Source organism: Salmo trutta, chromosome 15, assembly GCF_901001165.1.
Source record: "Salmo trutta chromosome 15, fSalTru1.1, whole genome shotgun sequence".
NCBI lineage: Eukaryota > Metazoa > Chordata > Actinopteri > Salmoniformes > Salmonidae > Salmo > Salmo trutta.
The window spans coordinates 50,866,214-50,894,157 of NC_042971.1; the positions used below are offsets into that span (position 1 = coordinate 50,866,214).

The following is a 27,944-nucleotide window of genomic DNA, read 5'->3' on the forward strand; positions in this document are numbered from 1 at the left end:
AGGATGTGAATACAGTGGAGGTAAACCTAGGCATTGAGTGATGATGAGAGAGATATTGTCTCTAGAAACATCATTGAAACCAGGTGATGTCATAGCATGTGTGGGTGGTGGAACTGAAAGGTTGGATAAGGTATAATGAGCAGGGCTAGAGGCTCTAGAGTGAAATAAGCCAATAAACACTAACCAGAACAGCAATGGACAAAACATATTGACATTAAGGAGAGGCATGCTTAGCCGAGTGATCACAAGGGTCCAGTGAGATTCAGACAGCTAGTGCATACATTTATTTTGTCCCCCTACACCAAACACGATCACGACACGCAGGTTAAAATATCAAAACAAACTCTGAACCAATGACATTAATTTGGGGACAGGTCGAAAAGCTTTAAACATGTATGGCAATTTAGCTAGTTAGCTTGCACTTGCTAGCTAATTTGTCCTATTTAGCTAGCTTGCTGTTGCTAGCTAATTTGTCCTGGGATATACACATTGAGTTATTATTTTACCTGAAATGCACAAGCTCCTCTACTCCGCCAATTAATCCAGACATAAAACAGCCAACGTTTCTAGTCATCTCTCCTCCTTCCAGGCTTTTTCATCTTTGAACTTATATGGTGATTGGCATCTAAACTTTCATAGTATTACCACGACTACCGGCAAAACAGTTCGTCTTTCAATCACCCACGTGGGTATAACCAATGAGGAGATGGGAGAGATGGTACCTGCTTCTATAAACCAATGAGATGGGAGAGGCAGGACTTTCAGCGCGATCTGCGTCAGAAATAGAAAGGAGTTCTATTTTAGCCCTTGGCATTGCAGATGCTCGTTGGCGCACGTGAGCAGTGTGGGTGCAATAATTGAATAACATGGATTTCTAAATTTATTTTGCGACGCTCGCGCATGCGACGTGTCCGGTCTGGTCAGCATGTAACCGTGTGATGGTCTTCAGCTAGAAGCTGTTTTTCAGTCTCTCCGTCCTAGCTTTGATGTACCTGTACTCTCTCCGCCTTCTAGATGGTAGTGGGTTGAACAGGCCATGGCTTGAATGGCTAAGGTCCTTGATGATTTTATTGGCTTTGCTGTGACACCAGGTGCTGTAGATGTTCTGGAGGGTAGGCAGTGTGCCCCCGATGATGCATTGGGCTGACTGCACCACCCTCTGGAGAGCCCGGCGGTTGCAGATAGTTAAATTGCAGTACTAGGCAGTAATACAGTGCGACAGGATCCTCAATGGTGCAAGTTTGTGAGGGTCTTATTGACCAAGCCGAATTTATTCAGCCTCCAGAGGTTCAAGAGGCGCTTTTGCACCTTCTTTACCGCACTGTGTGAGAAAGGACCATTTTGGGTCGTCAGTGACGTGCGTGCCAAGAAACTTGAAGCTTTTGACCCTCTCCACTGTGGCCCCGTCGATGTGGATGGGGATGTGCTCTTTCTGCTGTAATACACAATCAGCTCCTTTGTTTCGATGACATTGAGGGAGAGGTTATTTTCCTAGCACCACTCTGCCAGGACCCTTACCTCCTCCCTGTAGGCTGTCTAGTCATTGTTGGTAATCAGGCCAACCACTGTTGTGTCGTCAGCAAACTTAATGATTGAGCTGGCGACGTACGTGGCCACGCAGTCACGGGTGAACATTTACAGGAGGGAGCTGAGCATGCACCCCTGTGGGGCCCCCGTGATGAAGATTAGCATGGCGGAGGTGTTGTTTACCTTCACCACTTGGGGTCGGCCTATCAAGAAGTCCAGAACACAGTTGCACAGGGAGAGGTTCAGACCCAGGGCCCTGAGCTTAGTGATGGAGTTAGGAGGGAACTATGGTGTTGAAGGTAGAGGTCGACCGATTATGATTTTTCAACGCCGATACCAATTATTGGGGGGCCAAAAGGCCGATACCGATTCAAATCGGCCTATTTTTTATATATATTTGTAATAATGACAATTACAACAATACTGAATGAACACTTATTTTAACTTAATATAATACATCAATAAAATCAATTTAGCCTCAAATAATGAAACGCGTTCAATTTGGTTTAAATAATGCAAAAACAAAGTGTTGGAGAAGAAAGTAAAAATGCAATATGTGCAATGTAAAAAAGCTAACGTTTAAGTTCCTTGCTCAGAACATGTGAACATATGACAGCTGGTGGTTCCTTTTAACATGAGTCTTCAATATTCCCAGGTAAGAAGTTTTAGGTTGTAGTTATTATAGGAATTATAGGACTATTTCTCTCAATACAATTTGTATTTCATATACCTTTGACTATTGGATGTTCTTACAGGCACTTTAGTATTGCCAGTGTAACGTATAGCTTCCGTCCCTCTCCTCGCTCCTACCTGGGCTCGAACCAGGAACACATCGACAACAGCCACCCTCGAAGCAGCATTACCCATGCAGAGCAAGGGAAACAACTACTCCAAGTCTCAGAGCGAGTGACGTTTGAAACGCTATTAGCGCGCACCCGCTAACTAGCTAGCCATTTCACATCGGTTACACCAGCCTAATCTCGGGAGTTGACAGGCTTGAAGTCAAAAACAGCGCAATGCATTGCGAAGAGCTGCTGGCAAAACGCACGAAAGTGCTGTATGAATGAATGCTTACGAGCCTGCTGGTGCCTACCACCACTCAGTCAGACTGCTCTATCAAATCATAGACTTAATTATAATAAACACACAGAAATACGAGCCTTAGGTCATTAATATGGTCGAATCCAGAAACTATCATCTCGAAAACAAAATGTTTTTTTCATTCAGTGAAATACAAACCGGTCTGTATTTTATCTAACGGGTGGCATCCCTAAGTCTAAAAATTCCTGTTACATTGCACAACCTTCAATGGTATGTCATAATTACGTAAAATTCTGGCAAATTAGTTCGCAACGAGCCAGGCAATGAACGCAAGAGCAGTGACACAATTTCATGTTAGCAGGCAATATTAACTAAATATGCAGGTTTAAAAATATATACTTGTGTATTGATTTTAAAGAAAGGCATTGATGTTTATGGTTAGGTACATTGGTGCAACGACAATGCTTTTTTCGCAAATGCGCTTGTTAAATCATCACCCGTTTGTCGAAGTAGGCTATGATTCCATGAGAAATTAACAGGCACCGCATCGATTATATGCAACGCATGACACGTTAGATAAACTAGTAATATCATCAACCATGTTGATATTACCTTTGGTCGTCTCTCCTTCCAGTTCTCTGCTGCCAATGACTGGAACGAACTACAAAAATCTCTGAAACTGGAAACACTTATCTCCCTCACTAGCTTTAAGCACCAGCTATCAGAGCAGCTCCCAGATCACTGCACCTGTACATAGCCCATCTATAATTTAGCCCAAACTACTACCTCTTCCCCTACTGTATTTATTTATTTAGCTCCTTTGCACCATATTATTTATATTTTAACTTTGAACTTTCTTCAAACTACAAATCTACCATTCCAGTGTTTTACTTGCTATACTTTATTTACTTTGCCACCATGGCCTTTTTTGCCTTTACCTCCCTTATCTCACATCATTTGCTCACATTGTATATAGTCTTATTTCTTTCTACTGCATCATTGATTGTATGTTGTTTTACTCCATGTGTAACTCTGTGTTTTTGTATGTTGTCGAACTGCTTTGCTTTATCTTGGCCAGGTCGCAATTGTAAATGAGAACTTGTTCTCAACTTGCCTACCTGGTTAAATAAAGGTGAAATAAAATAAATAAATAAAAATAAAATGTGTAGTTAACTAGTGATTATGTTAAGATTGATCGTTTTTTATAAGATACGTTTAATGCTAGCTAGCAACTTACCTTAGCTTCTTGCTGCCCTCGCGTAACAGGTAGTCAGCCTGCCATGCAGGCTCCTCCTGGAGTGCAATGTAAGGCAGGTGGTTAGAGCGTTGGACTAGTAACCAGAAGGTTGCAAAAACGAATCCCCCTGAACAAGGCAGTTAACCCCGTTCCTAGGCCGTCATTGAAAATAAGAATGTGTTCTTAATCTGACTTGCCTAGTTAAATAAAAGGTGTAAAAAAATATATTTTTTAAATAAAAATAAAAAAAACTTGTTTTATAAATTAACAAAAAACTGTTTTTTAAATAAATAATAAATAGTAAAAATACAACAAAAAAATACAAAAAAAAATAATAAAAATAAAAATAAAAATAAAAAATAAAAAAAATAAAAAAAAAAAATCGGCAAATCGGTGTCCAAAAATACCGATTACCGATTGTTATGAAAACTTGAAATCGGCCATTCTGATTAATCGGCCGACCTCTAGTTGAAGGCTGAGCTGTAGTCGATGAACAGCATTCTTACATATGTATCTCTTGTCCAGGTGGGATAGGGCAGTGTGCAACGCAACAGCGATTAAGTCGTCCGTGGATCTGTTAAGTTTTTATCAGAATTGTAGTGGGTCTAGGTTGCCGGTTAAGGTTATGTGGTCCTTAACTAGCCTCTCAAAGCACTTCATGATGGCAGAAGTAAATAAGTGTTACGGGGCAATAGTCATTTAATTCAGTTACCTTCGCTTTTTTGGATTCAGGAACAATGGCGGACATCTTGAAGCAAGTGGGGACCACAGACTGGGATAGGAATAGATCACTATAGTCGGCACATGCTCTGAAAATGCGGCTTGTGATGCCATCTGGGCTGGCAGCCTTGCGACGGTAAACATGCGGCCACTGAGAATACACAGTCCTCATGAGCCAGCGTCGGTGGCTCGATCAAGTTTTCCTGAAAACGGGCGAAGGTGTTTAGCTAATCCGGGAGCAAGACATAGGTGTCCACGACGTGGCTGGCTTTCTCTTTATAACCCGTGATAGAGACTACAGACTGACACATACGTCTCATGTCTGAGCCATTGAATTGCGACTCCACTTTGTCCCTCTAGTGTCGTTTTGCCTCGGATTGCCTTACGGAGGTCATAGCTGGTCTGTTTCTCCATATTTCCAGTCAACTTGCCATGGTTAAATATGGTGGTTAGCGCTTTCAGTTTTCCTCGGTTTTTGGTTTGGATAAATTCTAAATTGTCACAGTGAGAACAACAATCTTGACATATGTCAGTGCATATGTCTATTCTCAGAGGCGACCCTGAACATTTCCAGTCAGCGTGATCAAAACAATCTTGAAGAACATATTCCAACTGGTCAGACAAACACTGAACAGTCCTTACCACGGGTGCTCCAGTTTAAGTTTCGGCCTATAGGTGGGGAGGAGCAGAATGGATGCGTGATCCCTTTTGCCAAAGGGAGGTAAGGGCCTTGTAGCCGTCTCAGAAGGGAGAGTAGCAATGATCCAGTGTACGTGATGCATGTGTAGCACAGGAGATGTGTTGATAGAATGTCGGTAGCATTTTCTTTATTAAAGTCCCCAGCTACACTAAAATGTGGTCTCAGGACATGCGGTTTTCTGTTTGCACAAGTCCAGTGTAGTTCCTTGAGAGCGGTGCTGGCTTGGGGGGTAATATACACGGCAGTGACCTAAGAAAAATGATCATCCCGGGAGGTAATGCGGTTGGCATTTGATGGGGAGGTATTCCAGATCGGGAAAACAAAAGGACTTAAGTTTCTGTATGTTACCACATTCACACAGTTGTTAATCATGAAACAAACCTCACTGCCTTACTTTTTCCCTCCTCTTTACACTATGGACGGAGAAACCCGCTGGCTAAATGGATGTGACCAATATATCCAGAGAGAGACAGGATTCAGTAAAAAAAAAAATGGTATGTTATAGTCCTTGATGTATGTCTGGAAGGAGATCCTCGCCATGAGGTTGTCTACTTTATTGTACAGGGAACTCTGGACAATAAAGTATTCTCTGGACAGCTCTATTCAGCCCCAGGGATGAATAGAGCTGCCTCAGGAAGTTCAAAGGATCCAGGTCAGGGAAGTCGAGGTGGTCCCTCTATTGAGGGACCACCTATCTAATGTCCAAAAGTTATTTTCGGCTATAGTTAATACAATTTTTTTTAAAAACATTAACACCCCCAAAAATATATACTGAAATGTTGGCTAGGAGCTAGAAACAGGGAGGATTGGGGAGGGGGGGCGTGCTGGTGGAGAGGGCAGTTGAGAGAGGGAGGGGGTTGGGGAAGTATGGATAGGGGTTGTGTCAAAGGGGAAATTATGCCGATGGGGTACTAAAGATTCACAGGCACTCCTCTGACAGCCTCCCTGACCTGCATGCTCACTGCCTATCTATCTGTCACATGTCAGAGAGAGGGGAGAGAGGAGAGCGAGCGAACAAGAGAATTTAAATTGAGAGAGAGCGAGAGAATTTATTTGAAATTGAGAGAGAAAGAAAGCGTGAGCAAGCGGGAGGGGGCTCAGCTGCTCCTGTGCAGCACTCTGTATAACAGCAACACCCCCTTCCCCCTCATACTGTAAACCAACAAACTACTAAGTGACCTCCACCCTCCCAACACACACACACACACACACACACACACACACACACACACACACACACAAGCCTGGCCCTCCTTTCTCTCCTTGTTCCATGGTGTTGCGAGTGCAGCTGGCTAACACCATCAGTAACACAACAGTAACAAACTCAGCAACAGTTGCCTAGTTAAATAAAAGGTTGAAAAAATTCCAAATACATTTTAAAAACATCGTCCCCCACCCCCCCTTGGGACAATTGAGATGTCGCATGTGACTAACACATTTCAGTTAATTACTATAGCTCCCGCCTTGGGCCAATCAGTGTCATTTTGTAAATGCCGGATCTCTATGGCAAGACGGATCATTCACCCTAGTTTTGTTCAAATCGGCCCAGTGTTGTCGGCGACATCGCATGTGACTAATGAATATAGGAACCGAGACAGATCAACAGTCCCATCCCCGATATCATCGTGGAGAACAATTAGAGGGGAGGAGTGCTTAACATACAGTGCCTTCGGAAAGTATTCAGACCCCTCGACTTTTTCCACATTGTTACAATACAGCCTTATTCTCAAATTGATTAAAGAAACAATTTCTTAGCAATCTACACACAATACCCCATAATGACAAAGCGAAAACAGGTTTTTAGAAATGTTTGCACATTTATTGAAAATAAAAACAGAAATACCTTATTTACATAAGTATTCAGACCCTTTGCTATGAGATTCAAAATTTAGCTCAAAGGCATCCTGTATCCATTGCTAATCTTCAAGATGTTTCTACAACTTGGAGTCTACCTGTGGTAAGTTCAATTGATTGGACATGATTTGGAAAGGCACACACCTGTCTATATAAGGTCCCACAGCTGACAGTGCATGTCAGAGCAAAAACCAAGCCATGAGGTCGAAGGAATTGTCCGTAGAGCTCCGAGACAGGATTGTGTCGAGGCACAGATCTGGGAAAGGGTACCAAAAAATGTCTGCAACATTGAAGGTTCCCATGAACACAGTTGCCTTCATCATTCTTAAATGGAAGAAGTTTGGAACCACCAAGACTCTTCCTAGAGCTGGTCTCCCGGCCAAATTGAGCAATGAGGGGAGAAGGGCCTTGGTCAGGGAGGTAACCAAGAACCCGATGGTCACTGACAGAGATCCAGAGTTCCTCTGTGGAGATGGTGGAACCTTCCAGAAGGACAACCATCTCTGCAGCACTCTACCTATCTGTACTTTATGGTAGAGTGGTCAGACGGAAGCCACTCCTCAGTAAAAGGCACGACAGCCCGCTTGGAGTTTGCCAAAAGGCACCTAAAGATTGTCAGACCATGATGAGAAACAAGATTCTCTGGTCTGATGAAACCAAGATTGAACTCTTTGGCCTTAATTCCAAGCGTCATGTCTGGAGGAAACCTGGCACCATCCTACAGTGAAGCATGGTGGTGGCAGCATCGTGCTGTGGTGATGTTTTTCAGCAGCAGGGACAGGTAGACTAGTCAGGATTGAGGCAAAGATAAACGGAGCAAAGTACAAAAAGATCCTTGATAACATGCTCCAGAGCGTTGAGAACCTCAGACTAGGACGAAGGTTTACCTTCCAACAGGACAACGACCCTAAGCACACAGCCAAGACAATGCAGGAGAGTGGCCCAGCCAGAGCTCAGACTTGAACCCGATCTAACATCTCTGGAGAGACTGGAAAATAGCTGTGCAGCAATGCTCCCCATCTAACCTGACAGAGCTTGAGAGGATCTGCAGAGAGAAATGGGAGAAACTCCCCAAATACAAGTGTGCCAAGCTTGAAGTGTCATACCCAAGAATAATCATGGCTGTAATCGCTGCCAAAGGTGCTTCAAAGTACTGAGTAAAGGGTCTGAATAGTTAAGTTAATGTAACATTTCAGTTTATTTTTAATACATTTGCAAAAATTTCCAAAAAGCATTTTGCTTTGTCATTATGTGGTATTGTGCGTAGATTGACGAGGGGGAAAAAATATTTTATCAATTTTAGAATAAAGCTGTAACGTAACAAAATGTGGAAAAGGTCAAGGGGTCTGAATACTTTCCGAAGGCACTGTACAAACACCAGCCACATTGGACAGACAGAGCTAGCTGACAACATGCAGAGGATGGAGGGGGTCTAATGACTGCAGCCAGCTGACAGCAGATGGAGCAGGAGGACTAACAAAGGAGCCTGTACTAAAACACCTACAGTTCAAAAGGAGGCAACACTGTTAGCTAGTGAATGGAAGCCTGTTCAATGTTACTGGTCTCTCAGAGTGAGAAATGTGTTTGGTAATTACAAGCTGGAGTGAGATGAGCAGAGGGAATGCTTTTACATTAATTCACTAGCACTGCTGATATTAGGGTAGTCGCTTGATGGATGTGGACCATATTTATGTTTGAGATCTGAAGGAAACATTACACACAACTATATAAACCACATCAGAGAGATGTAAAAGCATGGGGAAGAGCATGAGTGATTCATTACATGCCAAGCCTTGGCGAACAGCAGCTCACACCCCATCTGGATTTGCATTGTTGTTTTCCTTTGTTCTTGTCTTTTTTCCTCTTTTGTTCTTTCTGAACGTTGTTGGTGCATCGGGTGGGTTGTGGTTTTGATTGGGTTGGATGGGGGCGGGGAGTACCAGTCAAACGTTCAGACACACCTACTCATTCAAGGGTTTTTCTTTATTTGTACTATTTTCTACATTGTAAAAGAGTGATGACATCACAACTATGAAATAACACATATGGAATCATGTAGTAACCAAAAAAAGAGTGTTAAAAAACTCTTGGCATCGTCTCAACCAGCTTCATGAGGTAGTCACCTGGAATGCATTTCAATTAACCTCTCTGGCGCATGTGGGACGAACTCGTCCCACCTACGTAACAGCCACTGGATATCCAGTGGCGCGATTTTTGAATCGTTAGAAATACTATTACTTCAATTTCTCAAACATATGACTATTTTACAGCTATTTAAAGACAAGAATCTCGTTAATCTAACCACACTGTCCGATTTCAAAAAGGCTTTACAACGAAAGCAAAACATTAGATTATGTCAGCAGAGTGCCCAGCCAGAAATAATCAGATACCCATTTTTCAAGCTAGCATATCATGTCACATAAACCCAAACCACAGCTAAATGCAGCACTAACCTTTTATGATCTTCATCAGATGACACACCTAGGACATTGTGTTATACAATACATGCATGTCTGTTCAATCAAGTTCATATTTATATCAAAAAACAGCTTTTTACATTAGCATGTGACGTTCAGAAAAAGCATAACCCCCGCAAACATCCGAGGAATTTATTAACAGTTTGCTAAATTACTCACGATAAACGTTCACAAAAAGCATAACAATTATTTTAAGAATTATAGATACATTACTCCTCTATGCACTCGATATGTCCGATTTTAAAATAGCTTTTCGGATGAAGCACATTTTGCAATAATCTAAGTACATAGCCCGGCATCACAGGGCTAGCTATTTAGACACCCACCCAGGTCAGCCTCCACCAAAATCACATTTCCTATAAGAAAAATGTTCTTACCTTGCTTGTTCTTCGTCAGAATACACTGCCAGGACTTCTACTTCAATAACAAATGTTGGTTTGGTCCCAAATAATCCATCGTTATATCCAAACAGCGACGTTTTGTTCGTGAGTTCTAGACACTATCAGAATGCTTCATCACGGTCTCGAGCATGGCGCATTGGCGTGACAAAAAATGTCTAAATATTCCATTACCGTACTTCGAAGCATGTCAACCGCTGTTTAAAACCAATTTTTATGCCATTTATCTCGTAGAAAAGTGATAATATTCCGACCGGGAATATGCATTGAGCCTAAACAGCCGAATAAAATTTCTCCTCAGGAGCGAATCGTGCACACGCCTCATTCAAAGGTCCTCTGAGCCGCCACTTGCCAAAGGCGATAATGTGTTTCAGCCTGAGGCTGCCTCGTAAACCTTCAGGTATTTCCCGGGTTCTGAGAGCCTATCGGAGCCCTGGGAATTGTCACGTTACAGCTAAGATCCTTACTTTTCAATAAACAGATGCAAGACGTACAACTCCTTGTCAGAAAGGGTACTTCCTGCTTGAAACCTTGTCAGGTTTTTGCCTGCCATAGGAGATCTGTTATACTCACAGACACCATTCAAACAGTTTTAGAAAATTCAGAGTGTTTTCTATCCAAACCTGAACAATAATATGCATATTCTAGCTTCTGAGTTGGTGTAGGAGGCAGTTAAAAATGGGCACATATTTTTTCCAAAATTCTCAATACTGCCCCCTAGGCCAAACAGGTTAACAGGTGTGCCTGCAAAACAGCGCAAAAAAGCAAAGAGACATTGAGGTCAGTCAATCTGGAAAATGTCAAGATATTTGAAAGTTTCTTCAAGTGCAGTCGCTAAAACCATCAAGCTCTATGATGAAACTGGCTCTCTTGAGGACCGCCACAGGAAAGGAAGACCCAGAGTTACCTCTGCTGCATAAGTTCATTAGAGTTACCAGCCTCAGAAATCGACAATTAACTGCACCTCAGATTGCAGCCCAAATAAATGCTTCAAAGAGTTCAAGTAACAGACATGTCAACTGTTCAGAGGAGACTGCGTGAGTCAGGCCATCATGGTCCAATTGCTGCAAAGAAACCACTACTAAAGGACACCAATAAGAAGAAGAGACATGCTTGGGCCAAGAAACACGAGCAATGAACATTAAACCGGTGGAAACCTGTCCTTTGGTCTGATGAATCCAAATTTGAGATTTTTCGTTGTAACCGCCGTGTCTTAATGAGTCGCAGAGTAGGTTAACAGAAGATCTCCGCATGTGTGGTTCCCACCGTGAAGCGTGGAGGTGGTGGTGTGATGGTGCTTTGCTGGTGACACGGTCAGTGATTTATTTAGAATTCAAGGGACACTTAACCAGCATGGCTACCACAGCAATACACCATCCCATCTGGTTTGTGCTTAGTGGGACTATCATTTGTTTTTCAACAGGACAATGACCCAACACGATCACCCGACCTCAACCCAATTGAGATGGTTTGGGATGAGTTGGACCACAGAGTGAAGGAAAAGCAGCCAACAAGTGTTCAGCATATGTGGGAACTCCTTCAAGACTGTTCGAAAAGCATTACAGGTGACTAGCTAAGGAAGCTGGTTGAGAGAAGGCCAAGATTGTGCAAAGCTGTCATCAAGGCAAAGGGTGGCTACTTTGAATAATCTGAAATATATTGAGATTTGTTTAACACCGTTTTGGTTACTACATGATTCCATATGTGTTATGTAATTTTTTCAGGTCTCTCCAGAGATGTTCGATCTGGTTGAAGTCCGGGCTCTGGCTGGGCCACTCAAGGACATTCAGAGACTTATCCCGAAGCCACTCCTGCACTGTCTTCGCTGTGTGCTTTGGGTCATGGTCCTGTTGGAAAGTGAACCTTTGCCCCAGTCTGTGGTCCTGAGCACTCTGGAGCAGGTTTTCATCAAGGATCTTTCTGTACTTTGCTCCGTTCATCTTTCCTTCGATCCTGACTGGTCTCCCAGTCCCTGCTGCTGAAAAACATCCCCACTGCATGCTGCCACAACCATGCTTCACCGTAGGAATGGTACCAGGTTTCTTCCAGACGTGACGCTTGGCATTTAAGCCAAAGAGTTCAATCTTGGTTTCATCAGACCAGAGAATCTTGTTTCTCAATGTCAGAGTCCTTTGGGTGCCTTTTGGCAAACTCCAAGCAGGCTGTCATGTCCCTTTTACTGAGGAGTGGCTTCTGTCTGGTCACTCTACCATAAAGGTCAGATAGGTGGAGTGCTGCAGATGGTTGTGTAGATTGATGAGAAAATAAATTCATACATTTTAGAATACGGCTGTTACATAACAAAATATGGAAAAGGGAAGATGCCTGAATACTTTCCGAATGTACTGTAATTTGGCTAGGTTATTATTGTTGTTATCTATGTGCTGTTTAAAATGGTGTTTTACTGGAATAAAAGTAAGCTTGCTACCAGAGACAACTCATCTGAACAGGGCTTACAATAGATATCATTTTGATTGTTCAGGTTCACCATCAGCAACATTTTTACATACACAAGATAAAGTTCCTCATTTCATAACAAGGACAGCAATCCACTTTTGAGAGGCGCACTGCATGGCCAAAGCTGGAGGAAAAAAGAAGCTCACTCCAAAAAACAGTCCAAAAGATCAAAACAATTAGATTTTGAGATGGGGTGAAATCCAAAGTTGTGCTATACATTCATTGGCCATGTCATAGCTCATTTGTAAATGATAAACATTTATACATTACTAGCTCAAACACTTAATCTGCAAAAATGACAAGTTAATTAGTGGGTGATGGTGATTTCAGAACCAAAGTGTGGGGACAAAAAACATAGGCTACATTGCCCCCTCCAAATCTGATAGTGGTAATGGGATGGTAAATGCCTAGTCTCCCTTATGGCTCAGCTCAGGTGCCTAGATAGTACATACACCATAGACATACATCATTTACTCACACACAGTCAGTTCCAGCTCAGAGGCCCAGCTCATTAAATCTATCAGCATCAATTTTTTATTTGGAAACAGAAAATGAATGTGTTTATGCAACTAATGTATTGAACCAAATTGCATCGATTTGTTCTCAAATCAAACCACACCAAATAGTTTCAAACTAAAGCATATCGTTCCTGTATCATAGCCCATGTATCTAGATATGTATTGAATTGTCTTGAATATATTTTGATTTGTTTAACACTGTTTTGGTAAGATGCACATCCCTAGAGTTTTCAAATATTCTCCTCAATAATAATTGTCTGGGAAGACAGCAGAGCCATCAGAGTAAGTCTGGATCGGAGTATTGCACATCAACATAATACAGCTCATTACCCACCAGTGGGTCTAGGAATTGTCAGGGACCCCACAATACGATATTATCATGATACTTAGGTGCTTATACAATATGTAGTGCGATTCTCAATATGTCAGGGATCTCCAACTGGCAGATTTTATTTGGCCCCCCATGTTTTCTGCTCAAAAAGATAATAATAATAAATGAATATTGTTGGACATAAAAGACTGTAAAAACACCAGCAAATCAGCTCTAAGTGATTTTAAATTTTGGAAATCTGTTCCAAAGTACTGCCACGCATAAGAGATATATATATATATATATGTGATAGTATACAAATGTAAGCAAGGTTTGAAATGATGTTTCAGTCAAATGTTATATCTGCTTTGGCTTCTTGCATTAAATGTGTAATCTACAAAAACTATTCGTAATTATGTTCTGGCCCCCTGATCATCCGCTCAAGAACAAAAAAAATGGCCCGCGGCTGAATCTAGTTGATGATCCCTGCTATATGTATTGCAATTTGATACGGCGAGTTTATTGCGATTTGATGTTCTAAACAAATTGCTCACTATATGTCTGCTGCAGAGAGACAAGAGACAAGTTTTGATCAGTTAGGGAAATAAAAGTGCTGAAAACATGTTGGCTCTCCATTTAAAAAGATAGAGAACAAGCTATAGGATGAAAAATTCCTGAGTTATGGTGGAGGTATAGCCAACAGTACTGTTACATTTTTTACAAATAGATACTTGGAGTCAAATATCGATATAATATAGAACAAAAATAATATTGCGATATGCAACTATCTATTTCCCCCATCACTATCCACCAGAGAGAATAATGTATCCTTCCCTGTGCCACACTGCTCATTTCACAGTAGAAAGACAGCAATTAGAAATCAGCTGCAAACACAAGAGCCAACAAATACAGTAGAACACAATTAAAAGAAATGGATGCTAAAATGCTAGGAATATTTCATTACAGCAATGGGAGATAAAGTATCTTGTCATTACATATGCCTAAGTAAGTTACAAAGAGGCTTTAGTTTCTGCCCAGAGAAACAGTTCTGGCCTGATGTTCAAATGGTATCTGGTTTCTGTCCCTGCAGACAGGGAGACTGTCAGGACCAGACCGTTATGGCCTGGTCAGAAAATACTATTATGTCATTTGGGGTTGTGACTCATTGATGAAATCACTAGGTGGTGACATTTTGGTCTCAGTGCAAAACAACCTTGTTGAAAGTATTGATGCAATACTCAGCAGCAGAGCAGACCATAGCATTCTCATTATCTCATATCGACTTCTAAAGCATTAGGCTAGTAATTGAGCCATCCATGACACAGTCACCTTATATTTGCATTCAAAGACATGCTAGGCCTATATTATCTTACATAAAACTGAAAAAGTTAGTAAAGTCAGCACAAGATGCAAAGCAAGCATTTAAGTTGCATGTTGGCTTATAAACGGTTCTTACCGATGCACACGTCTAATTTGCCCTTGATGGCAGCCTCGTGGAGCGGTGTGTAGTTCCAGCTGTCCCGGGCGTTTGGGTCAGCACCCTGACAGAGGAGCAGGCTGACCACCTCAGCGTGGCCAAAGGAGCAGGCATTATGCAGAGGGATCAAACCTCCATCATCACGGGCATGAACATTGGCACCTGTCTCAAGGAGGTGCTCTACAACATCCTTCCTCCCAAATCCTACAAAGTAAAGGAAACGGTGGAAAGATTATCAGGTGTGCTGGGCCCGTTCCATGCATAAATGGTCACTAAGGTGGCCCCCGGACCAAAACATCAGAATAACTTTATACATATACAGTACCAGTCAAAAGTTTGGAAACACTCAATCAAGGGTTTTTCTTTATTTTTTCAACAACAAAAATATATATTTTTTCTATCCACATTGTAGAAAAATAGTGAAGACGTAGTACTACATGACTCCATGTGTGTTATTTCATAGTTTTGATGTCTTCGCTATAATTCTACAACATAGAAAGCAGTAAAAATAAAGAAAAACCCTGGAATGAGTAGGTGTGTCCAAACTTTTGTATTCAGACCCTTTGCTATGAGACTTGAAATTGAGCTCAGGTTCATCCTGTATCCATTGATCATCTTTGAGATGTTTCTACAACTTGATTAGAGTCCAGACCTGTGGTAAATTCAATTGACTGGACATGATTTGGAAAGGCACACACCTGTCTATATAAGGTCCCACAGTTGACAGTGCTTGCCAGAGCAAAAACCAAGCCATAAGGTCGAAGGAATTGTCCGTAGAGCTCCGAGACAGGATTGTGTCGAGGCACAGATCTGGGGAAGCGTACCAAAAAATGTTTGCAGCATTGAAGGTCCCCAAGAACACAGTGGCCTCCATTCTTAAATGGAATTAGTTTGGAACCACCAAAACTCTTCCAGAGCTGGCAACCCAGCCAAACTGAGAAATCGTGGGGAGAAGGGCCTTGGTCAGGGAGGTGACCAAGAACCCGATGGTCACTCTGACAGAGCTCCTCTGTGTGGTCTGCAGCCCTCCACCAATCTGACCTTTATGTTAGAGTGGCCTGACAGAAGCCACTCCTCAGTAAAAGGCACATGACAGCCTGCTTGGAGATTTCCAAGAGGCACCTAAAGACTCTCAAACCATGAGAAACAAAATTCTCTGGTCTGATGATAACAAAATGGAACTTTGGGCTGAATGTCAAGCGTCACACCTGGAGGAAACCTGGCACCATCCCTACGGTGAAGCATGGTGGTGGCAGCATCATGCTGAAGGGATTTCTTTCAGCGGCAGTGACTGTGAGACTAGTCGGGATCGAGGCAGAGATGAACAGAGCAAAGTACAGAGAGATCCTTGATGAAAACCTGCTCCAGAGCGCTCAGGACCTCAGACTGGGGCAAAGGTTCACCTTCCAACAGGACAACGACCCTAAGCACACAGCCAAGACAATGCAGGAGTGGCATCGGGACAAGTCTCTGAATGTCCTTGAGTGGCCCAGCCAGAGCCCGGACTTGAACCACGATCGAACAGCTACCTGAAAATAGCTGTGCAGCGACGCTCCCCATCCAACCTGACAGAGCTTGAGAGGATCTGCAGAGAGGAATGGAAGAAACTCCCCAAAAACAGGTGTGCCAAGCTTGTAGCGTCATATCCAAGAAGACACGATGCTGTAATTTCTGCCCAAGGTGCTTCAACATAGCACTGCGTAAAGGGTCTGCATACTTATGTAAATGTAATATCTCCGTTTTTTATTTATACATTAGCACCAATTTCTAAAAACCTGTTTTTGCTTTGTCATTATGGGGTATAGTGTGTAGATTGATCAATTTTAGAATAAGATGTGGAAAAAGTCAAGGGGTCTGAATACTTTTCAAAGGAACTGTGTGTGTGTGTATATATATATATATATATATATTTTAGGAACTAAGTTGTGGTCTCAACTTACTATTTTGATTAACACTAGCAGAATACACCAGTGCATTTCTAAATTTGGTTGTCCATGAGCAGTTTCTCTTGTTATGTCAAGCAGTCACTCAATTAGCCATGTCATCTAAACATTTTTAGATTAGATTGGTAGTCTAGCCATCAAACTTGTAATAATCATGGCTAGGGTTACAAAGGGTCGGAAACTTTCAGATACATTTCCAGAAATTTTCCAAGGGAAGTTAAGCCCTGGAATTTGGGGAATTTTGCTTAAATTCTTCAAAAAAAGTTAGCTGACAACAGTGAACCTTTTTTGTGGGATACACAAGGCAATTCTAGGTCTTGGGGCGTAATTTTGGTTAAACTATCCCCAATTCAATGGAATTGCAACCCTCTGCATGCACAGTGCATTCTTCCATCACATGTACAGCTGATAATCAAGATCTTGGGCACTAATGAGATGCTATTGAGCCCACACTACTACATTGTCTGAGCCAAGGACTTCACGATTTCCGGTAAATTTTGATTACAGCACTGGGTGGGGTTAATATATTTTATTTGATATACATTATTTATTGTTAACAAGTAAATAGTAGCCTACAGCAAAGTGAGTTTAAATCATTTAACAATTTCTGCAAGTTCATTTTTGCTACCATGTGGGTTTTAGCTTGCTTGAGCCTGCTAACTGAGGAGTGTTAATTCACCTGTTTCCATACATATTTAAATTTAAAACATGTATTTTACAAAGGAGTTGTTTAATCTAACTGCTTAACTATTTATCTGAACATGGAATTGTATTTGTTTTTTTTACTACCGTAATTTCCGGACTATAAGCCGCTACTTTTTTCCCAGGCTTTGAACCTCGCGGCTTAAACAATGACGTGGCTTAGATATGGATTTTTCCCGCTTTCAAATAAAAAATACATAAAAAAAAAAAAACATTCTGTGACGTGCTCAGTTTTTTGGCGGCATGAAGCTTTCATTAGACCAATGAAATTGACGAACGGGTTAACTTTTCTGTTTACTGTTTAGATTAAATCGAGCGCACTCAAACTTCCCATCATTCTGATTACGGTAGTCATTTTGTCACCCTCATCATGGCAAAGACACGGAGAAATGCATATGATGCAGCTTTCAAGTTGAAGGCGATTGATCTGGCTGCTGCACGGGAGCTTGGTCTGGAGCAATGACTTTCTTGGTAGGCTACTGTTTACTGCCAATTTTTTATTTTTTGTTACAAGCCGTGTTTCATTAAAGCCTATTTATTTTTGTTACAAGCCGTGTTTCGTTAAAGCCTATTTATTTTTGTTACAAGCCGTGTTTCATTAAAGCCTATTTATTTTTGTTACAAGCCGTGTTTCGTTAAAGCCTGTGTAAAGTTCATTTGTTTCAATGTACCGGTAGGCACCTGCGGCTTATAGACATGTGCAGCTTACTTATGTTCAAAATAATAATTGTAAAAAAATTCAGTGGGTGCGGCTTATATTCAGGTGCGCTCAATAGTCCGGAAATTACGGTAATTTGTTTTTCTAATCTTTACAGGAAAATGCCACGGGCACTATCTGATGTGTGGAGACATTTCACTGCAGCTAATGTAGAAGGAAAATATGTGTACATTTGCAAATACTGTGCCAAATCATATGTGAAGAATGCAACAAAGATGCAGAATAATCTGGCAAAGTGTATAAAGTTCCCTCAGCATTTACAACAAGCAACCTCTGACAAAAGTCCCTCTACTTCTATTCGAGGTGAAAATCATTAATCAGACACCTTATTGATAGCAACAGCTCATGGTCCTCCTGGTATCAGAAGTTTGTTGACTCAATGGAGGAACGTAGTCAGAATTGCTGATGAATGTCTTGCTCGAGCTGTGTATACAACTGGTTCACCTCTAATGCTCACAGGCAATATGTATTGGAAGAGAATTCTGAATTTTCTTCGCCCAGCATACACCCCTCCAACCAGACATGCATTATCTACTAATTTGCTGGATGCAGATTTCAAGTAAAGGTCAAGCAAATCATAGAGAAAGCAGACTGTATTGCAATCATCTCTGATGGGTGGTCGAATGTTTGTGGGCAAGGAATAATTAACTACATCTCCACCCCTCAACCAGTATGCTACAAGAGCAGAGACAAGGGACAACAGACATCGGTCTCTACATTGCAGATGAGCTGAAGGCAGTCGTCAATGACCTTGGACCACAGAAGGTATTTGCACTGGTGACAGACAATGCTGTGAACATGAAGGCTGCTTGGTCTAAAGTGGAGGAGTCCTACCCTCACATCACACCCATTGGCTGTGCTGCTCATGCATTGAATCTGCTCCTCAAGGACATCATGGCACTGAAAACAACGGATACAGTCTACAAGAGAGCCAAGGAAATGGTTAGGTATGTGAAGGGTCATCAAGTTATAGCAGCAATCTACCTCATCAAGCAAAGTGAGAAGAATAAGAGCACCACATTGAAGCTGCCAAGCAACACCCATTGGGGTGGTGTTGTCATCATGTTTGACAGTCTCCTGGAAGGGAAAGAGTCTCTCAAAGAAATGGCCATATCACAGTCTGCTGATATGGACAGCCCCATCAAGAGGATCCTCCTGGATGATGTATTTTGGGAGAGCGTGGTCAGCAGCCTGAAACTCCTGAAACCTATAGCAGTAGCCATTGCACGGATTGAGGGTGACAATGCCATCCTGTCTGATGTTCAGACTCTGCTTGCAGATGTAAGAGAAGAAATCCATACTGCCCTGCCCACTTCACTGTTGCTCCAAGCAGAGGAAACTGCAGTTCTGAAATACGTGAAGACTTCTGCCTGAAGCCCATACACGCCGCAGTGTAAATGTTGGAAGTATGCTAGCAAGAGCATCCTGTCTGGTGCAGAGATCAACAAGGCCTATGGTGTCATCACTACTGTGTCTCACCACCTTGGCCTGGATGAAGGCAAGGTTCTTGGCAGTCTGGCAAAGTGCACTTCCAAGCAAGGGCTTTGGGATGGCAGTCGTGCCAACATATCTCATCAGCCACCTGGTGGAAGGAACTTTGTGGATCTGAGGCCCTTTCCCCTGTTGTCTCAATCATCCTCCAAATCCCACCAACATCAGCCGCCTCAGAGCCCAGCTGGTCCTTGTTTGGGAACACACACACACCAAAGCACGCAATAGGCTGACCAATAAAAGGGTTGAAAAATTGGTGGCCAGCCTGACAACGAGCCATCCTCAACAGGGTTGGAAAGAGCAGGTCCAGGGAGAAGACATGGAAGCCTGAGACGAAGACAACCAAAGCTATAGTTTCTCAACTATCATTTTACAGATGCATGTTGAAAACGTTTTTGGGAGATGCAATGGATCATTGGGGATCATTCAATATTACCTTTATTTTGTTGTTAAGTGAAATCATTCCATGTGAAGAGTCACCTTATTTAATTAACATTCAATTCATAACTAAATTGTTTTTATTTCTATTGGAAAGATGTAATAATTTGCAATAATGTCTACTTATGATAAGGTAAAAGGTTAATGTTTGTCTCCATACGATATGGTAAATATATCCAATGCAAAAAACACCTACATTTTAAATGGTATTAATTTGCATATATATTTTTGTTAATTCCCATATATTCCCACGGAAAGTTTCCACCTCTGAATATTTCCCAAAATGTGTAACCCTATCATGGCGGAATACTGACTGGGAACGCAGGGCACATGCCCAGTGGCCCTGCCCTCCAGGGGGCCCACATTGATTGTGTTTGCCATCTTAATATGATATCTGTGTGAGAATGTCTAAGGTCATTAAAATGTAAACAATCGCAGGAAATTTGCTTAACTGCAATTTTTTTTTTAAATAATAGGTGAGAGCTCCCCCAACTAAATCTCGCTTAGGGGCCCCAAAAGGCTAGAGCCGGCCCTGAAGGTGCGTTTATCATCCATAGGATATCCTCCCTCTAATATGTCACTAATACAGTGTAACACAACCTATCATTGTTGAACATATTTCCTTTGCTTATTATGAGAAGACATAATGGTTGTGTGTGTCACATCTACCTCTGTATTTTTTGTTTGGCTGCCTAATTCCGTGTTTAATACAAGCATATCTTACCAAGCCAACTTGTTAGTTAGTTATCTACAATTGTTTTTAGAGTAACTCCAAATTACGCTGGCTGCCTGACAACTTGGCAGGGCCTGTACTTTTGTATTGCAACTTGCTGACTACAACTTGCTGGCTAATAGCACCCCACCCCGAATAGGGAGTCAAATTGTTTTGGCTAGCTGGCTAGGTCCTTTCGACAATCTAGCTAGCCTAACATTAGCTAACTATCCAAGTTTGTAACCAACGTTTGTTAACTAACTTACAAACTGAGTGTGCAAGATATCTATTAAAAAAGTTGGCCTAAGAAAACGTGTTAGTTAGGTAGTTAGCTATTTACCTAAGTTGTTGGCTAGCTGCTAGTTAGCAAAACAAACCAGCTCGTCATAGTGAGCATAACATGACAATACGGGTCGCTAATACGCCGTCGTTAACGCTACCTGCAGCGAAGTGCAGCGGAGTGGATTTTCGACCAGCCATGTCCTTGGCATTCACGTTAACCGTATCCACCAGCCTCTTCACCCTCGATACATCCCCAGTGCGACAGGCTTCAAACAACTCTCTGAAAGCCCCGCTTGTCCCGCAGTCGCCGCCCGCGGGGCTAGTGCTACCCGAGTCAGGACTGGGGCCAGCGCTGATGCCACCCGCGGTGGTACTAATGTTAGAGGAGCTGGTGCTACTGCTCAGGGCCGGGGCGGGGATATCGGGGGAGGCCGGGGTTACCTCCTGATCACCGGCGCTGTCTAGTTCAGCACCCGCTGGAGACAAAATTACTCCACCACCGGGAACTGTAGGAGATCCCGGAGGAGTGAGGGAAAGATAAGTACTGCGAGATGGCGAGGATATGCTCTGTTGTTGTTGCTGCTGAGAAGAGCGACGAGGCGCCGCCATTTTTACAACAGTCCCACTGGGAACAATAAATATATTGGCTAAACTTCTTGGAAGTGGAAACTTTAACTTCCGGTTTCGATTGTCCGCGGTGAAAATCGCCCCCAAAAATATTTTTATAACTGGCTTGCAAAACAGTTTGTTTTAATATTTTTTTACTGTTGTAATCCCACATTTCTGATAAAAGAGCTTGTTATTTATAACAGTTTATTGTTGCTCTTTCAACAAGATAGACTAGCCAATTAACCAATACAATTCGATTTGAATAGACTAGGCAGGGAACCGGGGTGAGACTATATAGCTGCTATACTATATAATCAGCCTTTACCTTTTTTCACCGTACGCAACCCCCAGAATAGCATAAATCGTCTGAGATAAGGAAGATTCATTAAACTTAACACAATTTTCCTCTAGTCTGTGAAATTCAGTTTGCACATACTGCACAATGACTAAGCATGATATTTCCCTATGCAGATCACATTTTTCACTTAAATCTCAAGTAGCCTGAGTCACTGCCAGGCTGCCTGTCCTGATATTGACATGGACGTGAATATGAAGCATATCTAACAGGCAATATCCGTTTCAGAAAAAAAGCTTTCTTGCATGACTTGAATAGGAAATGTAATTTTCAGTGAGCAGCTGAAATCACTGTCAGTCAGGTTGGCCTATATAGTTGTTCTGCCTTGCCATTCATAGCCTTGCAAATTACATATGGAAAATTAAAGCTATTTGAAAACTATAGTCTATAGTTACAGTGGTGAAAATTGACGTTCTGCAACCATTCCGGTCCTGCCCATTTGAACGTAAGCCTATGCTTTTTAACCTTGGAGTGTATAAGGAACATTTATGGGAGATGTACTAATGACCTGGAGTGCTGGGAAACACATAGGGAAGAAAATATACCCAAAATCATCACAGATAAAGGACGAAATATGTGCACTGTCTATTCTATTACTGAACATCCAAATGTAGAAAATTACTCCTATGCACGGTGACACCCAGTGGAGAACTGTGGCAAAGACAGGAAAGTTCCTGAAGACACTGGAGCTCCAAGTGGAAGAATATAAAAGCTGTGAAACTCCCACTGCTTTGACAGAAACCAACACTGAACACACGGTACAATCTCAGAGCAAGGGGACTCAACATTAACATTGACTGAAGATGCTGTGCTCCCGAGTATTCCAGTCTTCCCTCAGCCCTTTGATGGACTTCTACTGGCCTGTGCGCAGTCTTTGGCCAAAGGTCCAACCTCTTCTCTGCCAGCGGTATTTACTGCAGAGAAACATGCTGGAGATCAAGAGCAGTCTGGAGCTGATGGAGAAACATAAGCAGCTCATCTTTGGAGAGATGGACTATGTCCCAGCCTCTGTGGTCATCCAACCAGTCTCCTACACGCTGGAGAAAGAGAGAGAGGGTTTTGCCCTGGCACTGGAGACTAATGACTTCTCCCCAGAGGAGCTGTCTGTCAAGCAGGTGGGCAGGAAGCTGAGAGTCAGTGGGAAGACAGAGAAGAAGCAGGATGATGGGAAAGGCTCTTACTCTTACAGATGCCAGGAGTTCAGACAGGAATTTGATCTGCCTGATGGGGTGAATCCTGAGACTGTCACCTGCTCCCTGGATCATGACTGGAAGCTCCACATCGAGGCTCCAAAGAATCCATAATCTGCTGAGGAGGTGGCTGAAAGAGTGGTGCCCATCAACTGTAGCCTGAAGGTGAAGTTGCCACAATTCCTCAGCTCACAGGCAGAGGGCAGCAACACAGAGGGCAGCACCTCAGACACATAGGAGAAACAACAGAACACTATTTCACATAAGGACTGATCATACACTGCTCAAAAAAAAGGGAACACTTAAACAACGCAATGTAACTCCAAGTCAACTTCTGTGAAATCAAACTGTTCACTTAGGAAGCAACACTGTTGTGCAAATGGAATAGACAACAGGTGGAAAGTATAGGCAATTAGCAAGACGCCCCCAATAAAGGAGTGGTTCTGCAGGTGGGGACCACAGACCACTTCTCAGTTCCTATGCTTCCTGGCTGATGTTTTGGTCACTTTTGAATGCTGGCGGTGCTTTCACTCTAGTGGTAGCATGAGACGGAGTCTACAACCCACACAAGTGGCTCAGGTAGTGCAGCTCATCCAGGATGGCACATCAATGCGAGCTGTGGCAAGAAGGTTTGCTGTGTCTGTCAGCGTAGTGTCCAGAGCATGGAGGCGCTACCAGGAGACAGGCCAGTACATCAGGAGATGTGGAGGAGGCCGTAGGAGGGCAACAACCCAGCAGCAGGACCGCTACCTCCGCCTTTGTGCAAGGAGGAGCAGGAGAAGCACTGCCAGATCCCTGCAAAATGACCTCCAGCAGGCCACAAATGTGCATGTGTCTGCTCAAATGGTCAGAAACAGACTCCATGAGGGTGGTATGAGGGCCCGACGTCCACAGGTGGGGGTTGTGCTTACAGCCCAACACCGTGCAGGACGTTTGGCATTTGCCAGAGAACACCAAGATTGGCAAATTCGCCACTGGCACCCTGTGCTCTTCACAGATGAAAGCAGGTTCACACTGAACACGTGACAGAGTCTGGAGACGCCGTGGAGAACGTTCTGCTGCCTTCAACATCCTCCAGCATGACCGGTTTGGCGGTGGGTCAGTCATGGTGTGGGGTGGCATGTCTTTTGGGGGCTGCACAGCCCTCCATGTGCTCGCCAGAGGTAGCCTGACTGCCATTAGGTACCGAGATGAGATCCTCAGACCCCTTGTAAGACCATATTCTGGTGCGGTTGGCCCTGGGTTCCTCCTAATGCAAGACAATGCTAGACCTCATGTGGCTGGAGTGTGTCAGCAGTTCCTGCAAGAGGAAGGCATTGATGCTATGGACTGGCCCACCCGTTCCCCAGACCTGAATCCAATTGAGCACATCTGGGACATCATGTCTCGCTCCATCCACCAACGCCACGTTGCACCACAGACTGTCCAGGAGTTGGCGGATGCTTTAGTCCAGGTCTGAGAGGAGATCCCTCAGGAGACCATCCGCCACCTCATCAGGAGCATGCCCAGGCATTGTAGGGAGGTCATACAGGCACGTGGAGGCCACACACACTACTGAGCCTCATTTTGACTTGTTTTAAGGACATTACATCAAAGTTGGATCAGCCTGTAGTGTGGTTTTCCACTTTAATTTTGAGTGTGACTCCAAATCCAGACCTCCATGGGTTGATAAATTGGATTTCCATTGATTATTTTTGTGTGATTTTGTTGTCAGCACATTCAAATATGTAAAGAAAAAAGTATTTAATAAGATTATTTATTTCATTCAGATCTAGGATGTGTTGTTTAAGTGTTCCCTTTATTATTTTGAGCAGTATATTATGGTATTTTTTATTTGACTGGATGTTACATTTTCTAATATATATTTTTATGGTTATGAAACTGTATGCATTTACATTTCATATCTTGTAACAATCAATCTGAGATGCTATTTAATTGAATCAATCAAATCTATACACAATATTGCAGTCATTATCAACTCTTCAATTAATATCAACATAATGAGACTCGATAGAGGGACTAAAGGCTGGCCTAAAGACTTACACTGTTTATAGATTTGCTTATTTTTCAAATGAATTATCTAAATGTCATTTTATGTTTCGATAAAATGTGTAGTTTTGTTACCTAATAAAATGTTCAGTATACTTCTAAGACAGTTGTTAAATTCATTTTTGTGAAATATACCATTACAGTATGCTAGTTAGAGGGAAGTATATTTAACATTCAGGCCCATATTGTTTTGGTTTATATATAAGCATATCATTATTAACATAAATAATCAGAAAAACAGTGTAAGTTCAGAACAACCTTACCAGACCTTTAATTGCAGTTACATGTTCAGGTCATGGGATAATTTCCTACTCGTCATCTTTTTGAAATGCAGTGTTCACACTGCTCTTAACCTTTTACAGTGTTGTGAGAAATAGTTCAGATATGTCCGGATCTCTTCAGTGATATCATGACGACAACAATTTGTATTGTAAAGTGGTTGTTCCACTGGATATCATAAGGGGAATGCACCAATTTGTAAGTCGCTCTGGATAAGAGTGTCTGCTAAATGACTTAAATGTAAATGTAAATGTAAACAACATGATTGGTGTAATCACTGCTACCACTCCACTCCTGTGACACTCAGATATTCTCTAGCACATTGGAACACTGTGAATATGACACTAACACAGACAGACACACACAGAACGATCCAGATCCTATTAAATCACTATTATAATTCCTATTTCTTTGCACATAACATACTGTACATACACATAACCTGTTTGTGCACATTTTGTTTAACTAAATTACTCAAACACCATTTTCTTTAACTACATTACTCTAACTACGCTAACAACCTTTTAACTACATTACTCTAACACCATTTTGTTTAACTACATTACTCTTCATGAAATCAAACTCTGTCTTTTGATCCACTATTTGATTTTCAAGGCATCTATTGAAATGGCAAGTTTACCAGGCCAGAGCATACCCATCATACCCACTCAGGGACATGATTTAAATGGAAAAATATTAATTACCCAAATGCAACATACTGAAATACTGGTTTGTATAACAAAATGACATCAAACAAGGCAAAACACTGTACAAAAAAAAAAATACATTTATTGAATGTGCATAAACATTGGCTTTACATTCCATGCCATTGAGAATTATTGACATTGCATTTATCAAATTTGACAAAAGAGCAATTTACCCGGGATAATTCACTGATGTCTGTACTAACTGGTATTCATGGGAGTTTTATATTATTGTCCAGCCATTAAGCTAATGGTATTATTTATATCATGATACAGAGTCATCATAATCAGTCCTTCTTGGGCTCTGCCTCTACAGCAGTGCTCTCAGCTGCGGCGCCGGGTGAGGTTATGGCAGGTAAGCAAGTGATAGGAACCACTCTCTCATTGCCTTCTGTCACAGCAACCACTTTTGGAGCCTGGATCTGTAGCTGTCCATCGTTCAAAGAGCAGGTGACTGTCTCAGGATTCACACCTTCAGGCAGATCAAACTCCTGTTTAAACTCCTGGCATCTGTAAGAGTAGGAGCCCTTTCCATCATCCTGCTTCTTCTCTGTCTTTCCACTGACTCTCAGCTTCCTGCCCACCTGCTTGACAGACAGCTCCTCTGGGGAGAAGTCTTTAGTGTCCAGTGTCAGTGCAAAACGGTTGTTTTCTTTTCCCATCTGGAAAAAGATGGGCTTGAAGTCAGTTGAAGATAATGGGCCTTCAATGTCTTCAAAAATCTTTTGGTGCAGTCGTTGCATATATTCCATATTGTGCCTCATCTCCTGCATATTTCTCATAATTTCCTGCTCCATCTGGAAGAAGAGAGGCCGTGTCTCTGGCCAGAGACTGCGAACGGGCCAGTGGAAGTCCATGAAGGGGCTCATTGGGCTCATTGGATTGAGGGAAGGCTGCATCATGCTGGGGCAAAGCATCTTCAAATCAACTCTGTGTCGTTTCTGCTGGTCTCTGTTGGTCTCGTCTCTGAGTGTGTTTCTGAGAGCTTATGTCCGGAGCAGACTAAGGCTCACAGCTTTTATCCTGTCCAGTGGAAAGTTCCAGTAGCATTCCATTTGCCTGCTACGTTAGGGTGTTATGACTACGCAACTTCTGTCATGCTCCAAAACAAGCCCCTGGTAATACTGCAGTCTGACTGCCAAATGCCTCTGGGATATCTCTTTGCTCTATTTACAGAGTGACCACAGAAGCAGGTCGGAGTCGCAGGGGCACATAACGTCCTACAAAGTTAGAAAGGAATCTACAACAGCTGCTTTGTCATGCTGCCATTTTCTGTTCCTGAATAACCTTTTCCCCTGACAACAAATCCAAAGTATTCCTGATATCACTGTACTTATGAAGATAACAGATATAATATATGGTTCTGCCTTGAGTGATACAGACATAGAATGAATTACAAGTGCACTTCAGCAATCTGTTCCCCTTACTGATATGACTTGCAGTAAATATATTAATATAGCTTTAGTCAGTATTTAACTTCCCTCAACGTTCTTGTCGGATGTGACCCTGAAATTGACACCCCCACTGACGACATTGCTTCCTTACTCTGTCTCTAAATATAGCTATTTGGTTGTTGAGAGAGAAGATCACACAACCAAAAGATTATTCATAGTGTGTATTGAGTAGCATAATTAGTCGCCATCTGTAATGCAATAATATGCTCGATTTGACTGTACAAGAACTGTTAAGATTCTATTTGTGGGATTTTTCCAGCAACTTCTCCAAGTTAATTAACTGTTTAAAGGGGCACTTGATC

At 42.3% G+C, this 27,944-nt stretch overlaps 3 protein-coding genes across 4 annotated transcripts in view; 1 reads left to right on the plus strand and 2 right to left on the minus strand.

Moving 5' to 3' along the window:
- tnksa (tankyrase, TRF1-interacting ankyrin-related ADP-ribose polymerase a) overlaps window positions 1–21,642 on the minus strand; it is a 165,372-nt gene extending 143,730 nt beyond the window's left edge. For both annotated transcript variants that reach the window (XM_029691961.1, XM_029691962.1), the window contains exons 1-2: window positions 21,161–21,642; window positions 14,696–14,920 (exon numbers count right to left, since the gene is read on the minus strand). In XM_029691961.1, coding sequence (XP_029547821.1) covers window positions 14,696–14,920; window positions 21,161–21,611 — 676 coding nt within the window. In that variant the 5' untranslated portion in view covers window positions 21,612–21,642. The remainder of the gene's footprint in view (window positions 1–14,695; window positions 14,921–21,160) is intronic.
- A 1,033-nt stretch (window positions 21,643–22,675) lies between these two features.
- Window positions 22,676–23,475, plus strand: LOC115149269 (heat shock protein 30-like). Its single transcript, XM_029691965.1, has one exon. It carries the CDS (start codon window positions 22,770–22,772, stop codon window positions 23,268–23,270), a length of 501 nt encoding a protein of 166 aa, XP_029547825.1. The 5' UTR covers window positions 22,676–22,769; the 3' UTR covers window positions 23,271–23,475.
- A 2,392-nt stretch (window positions 23,476–25,867) lies between these two features.
- On the minus strand, window positions 25,868–27,231 carry LOC115149268 (heat shock protein beta-11). The gene has a single exon (XM_029691964.1). It carries the CDS (start codon window positions 27,103–27,105, stop codon window positions 26,476–26,478), a length of 630 nt encoding a protein of 209 aa, XP_029547824.1. The 5' UTR covers window positions 27,106–27,231; the 3' UTR covers window positions 25,868–26,475.
- Between the last annotated feature and the right edge of the window lie 713 nt (window positions 27,232–27,944).

Coding starts and splice junctions, on each gene's coding strand:
- LOC115149269 (XM_029691965.1), top strand. CDS start 22,770: ATGCTGTGCTCCCGAGTATTCCAGTCTTCCCTCAGCCCTTTGATGGAC.
- LOC115149268 (XM_029691964.1), bottom strand. CDS start 27,105: ATGCTTTGCCCCAGCATGATGCAGCCTTCCCTCAATCCAATGAGCCCA.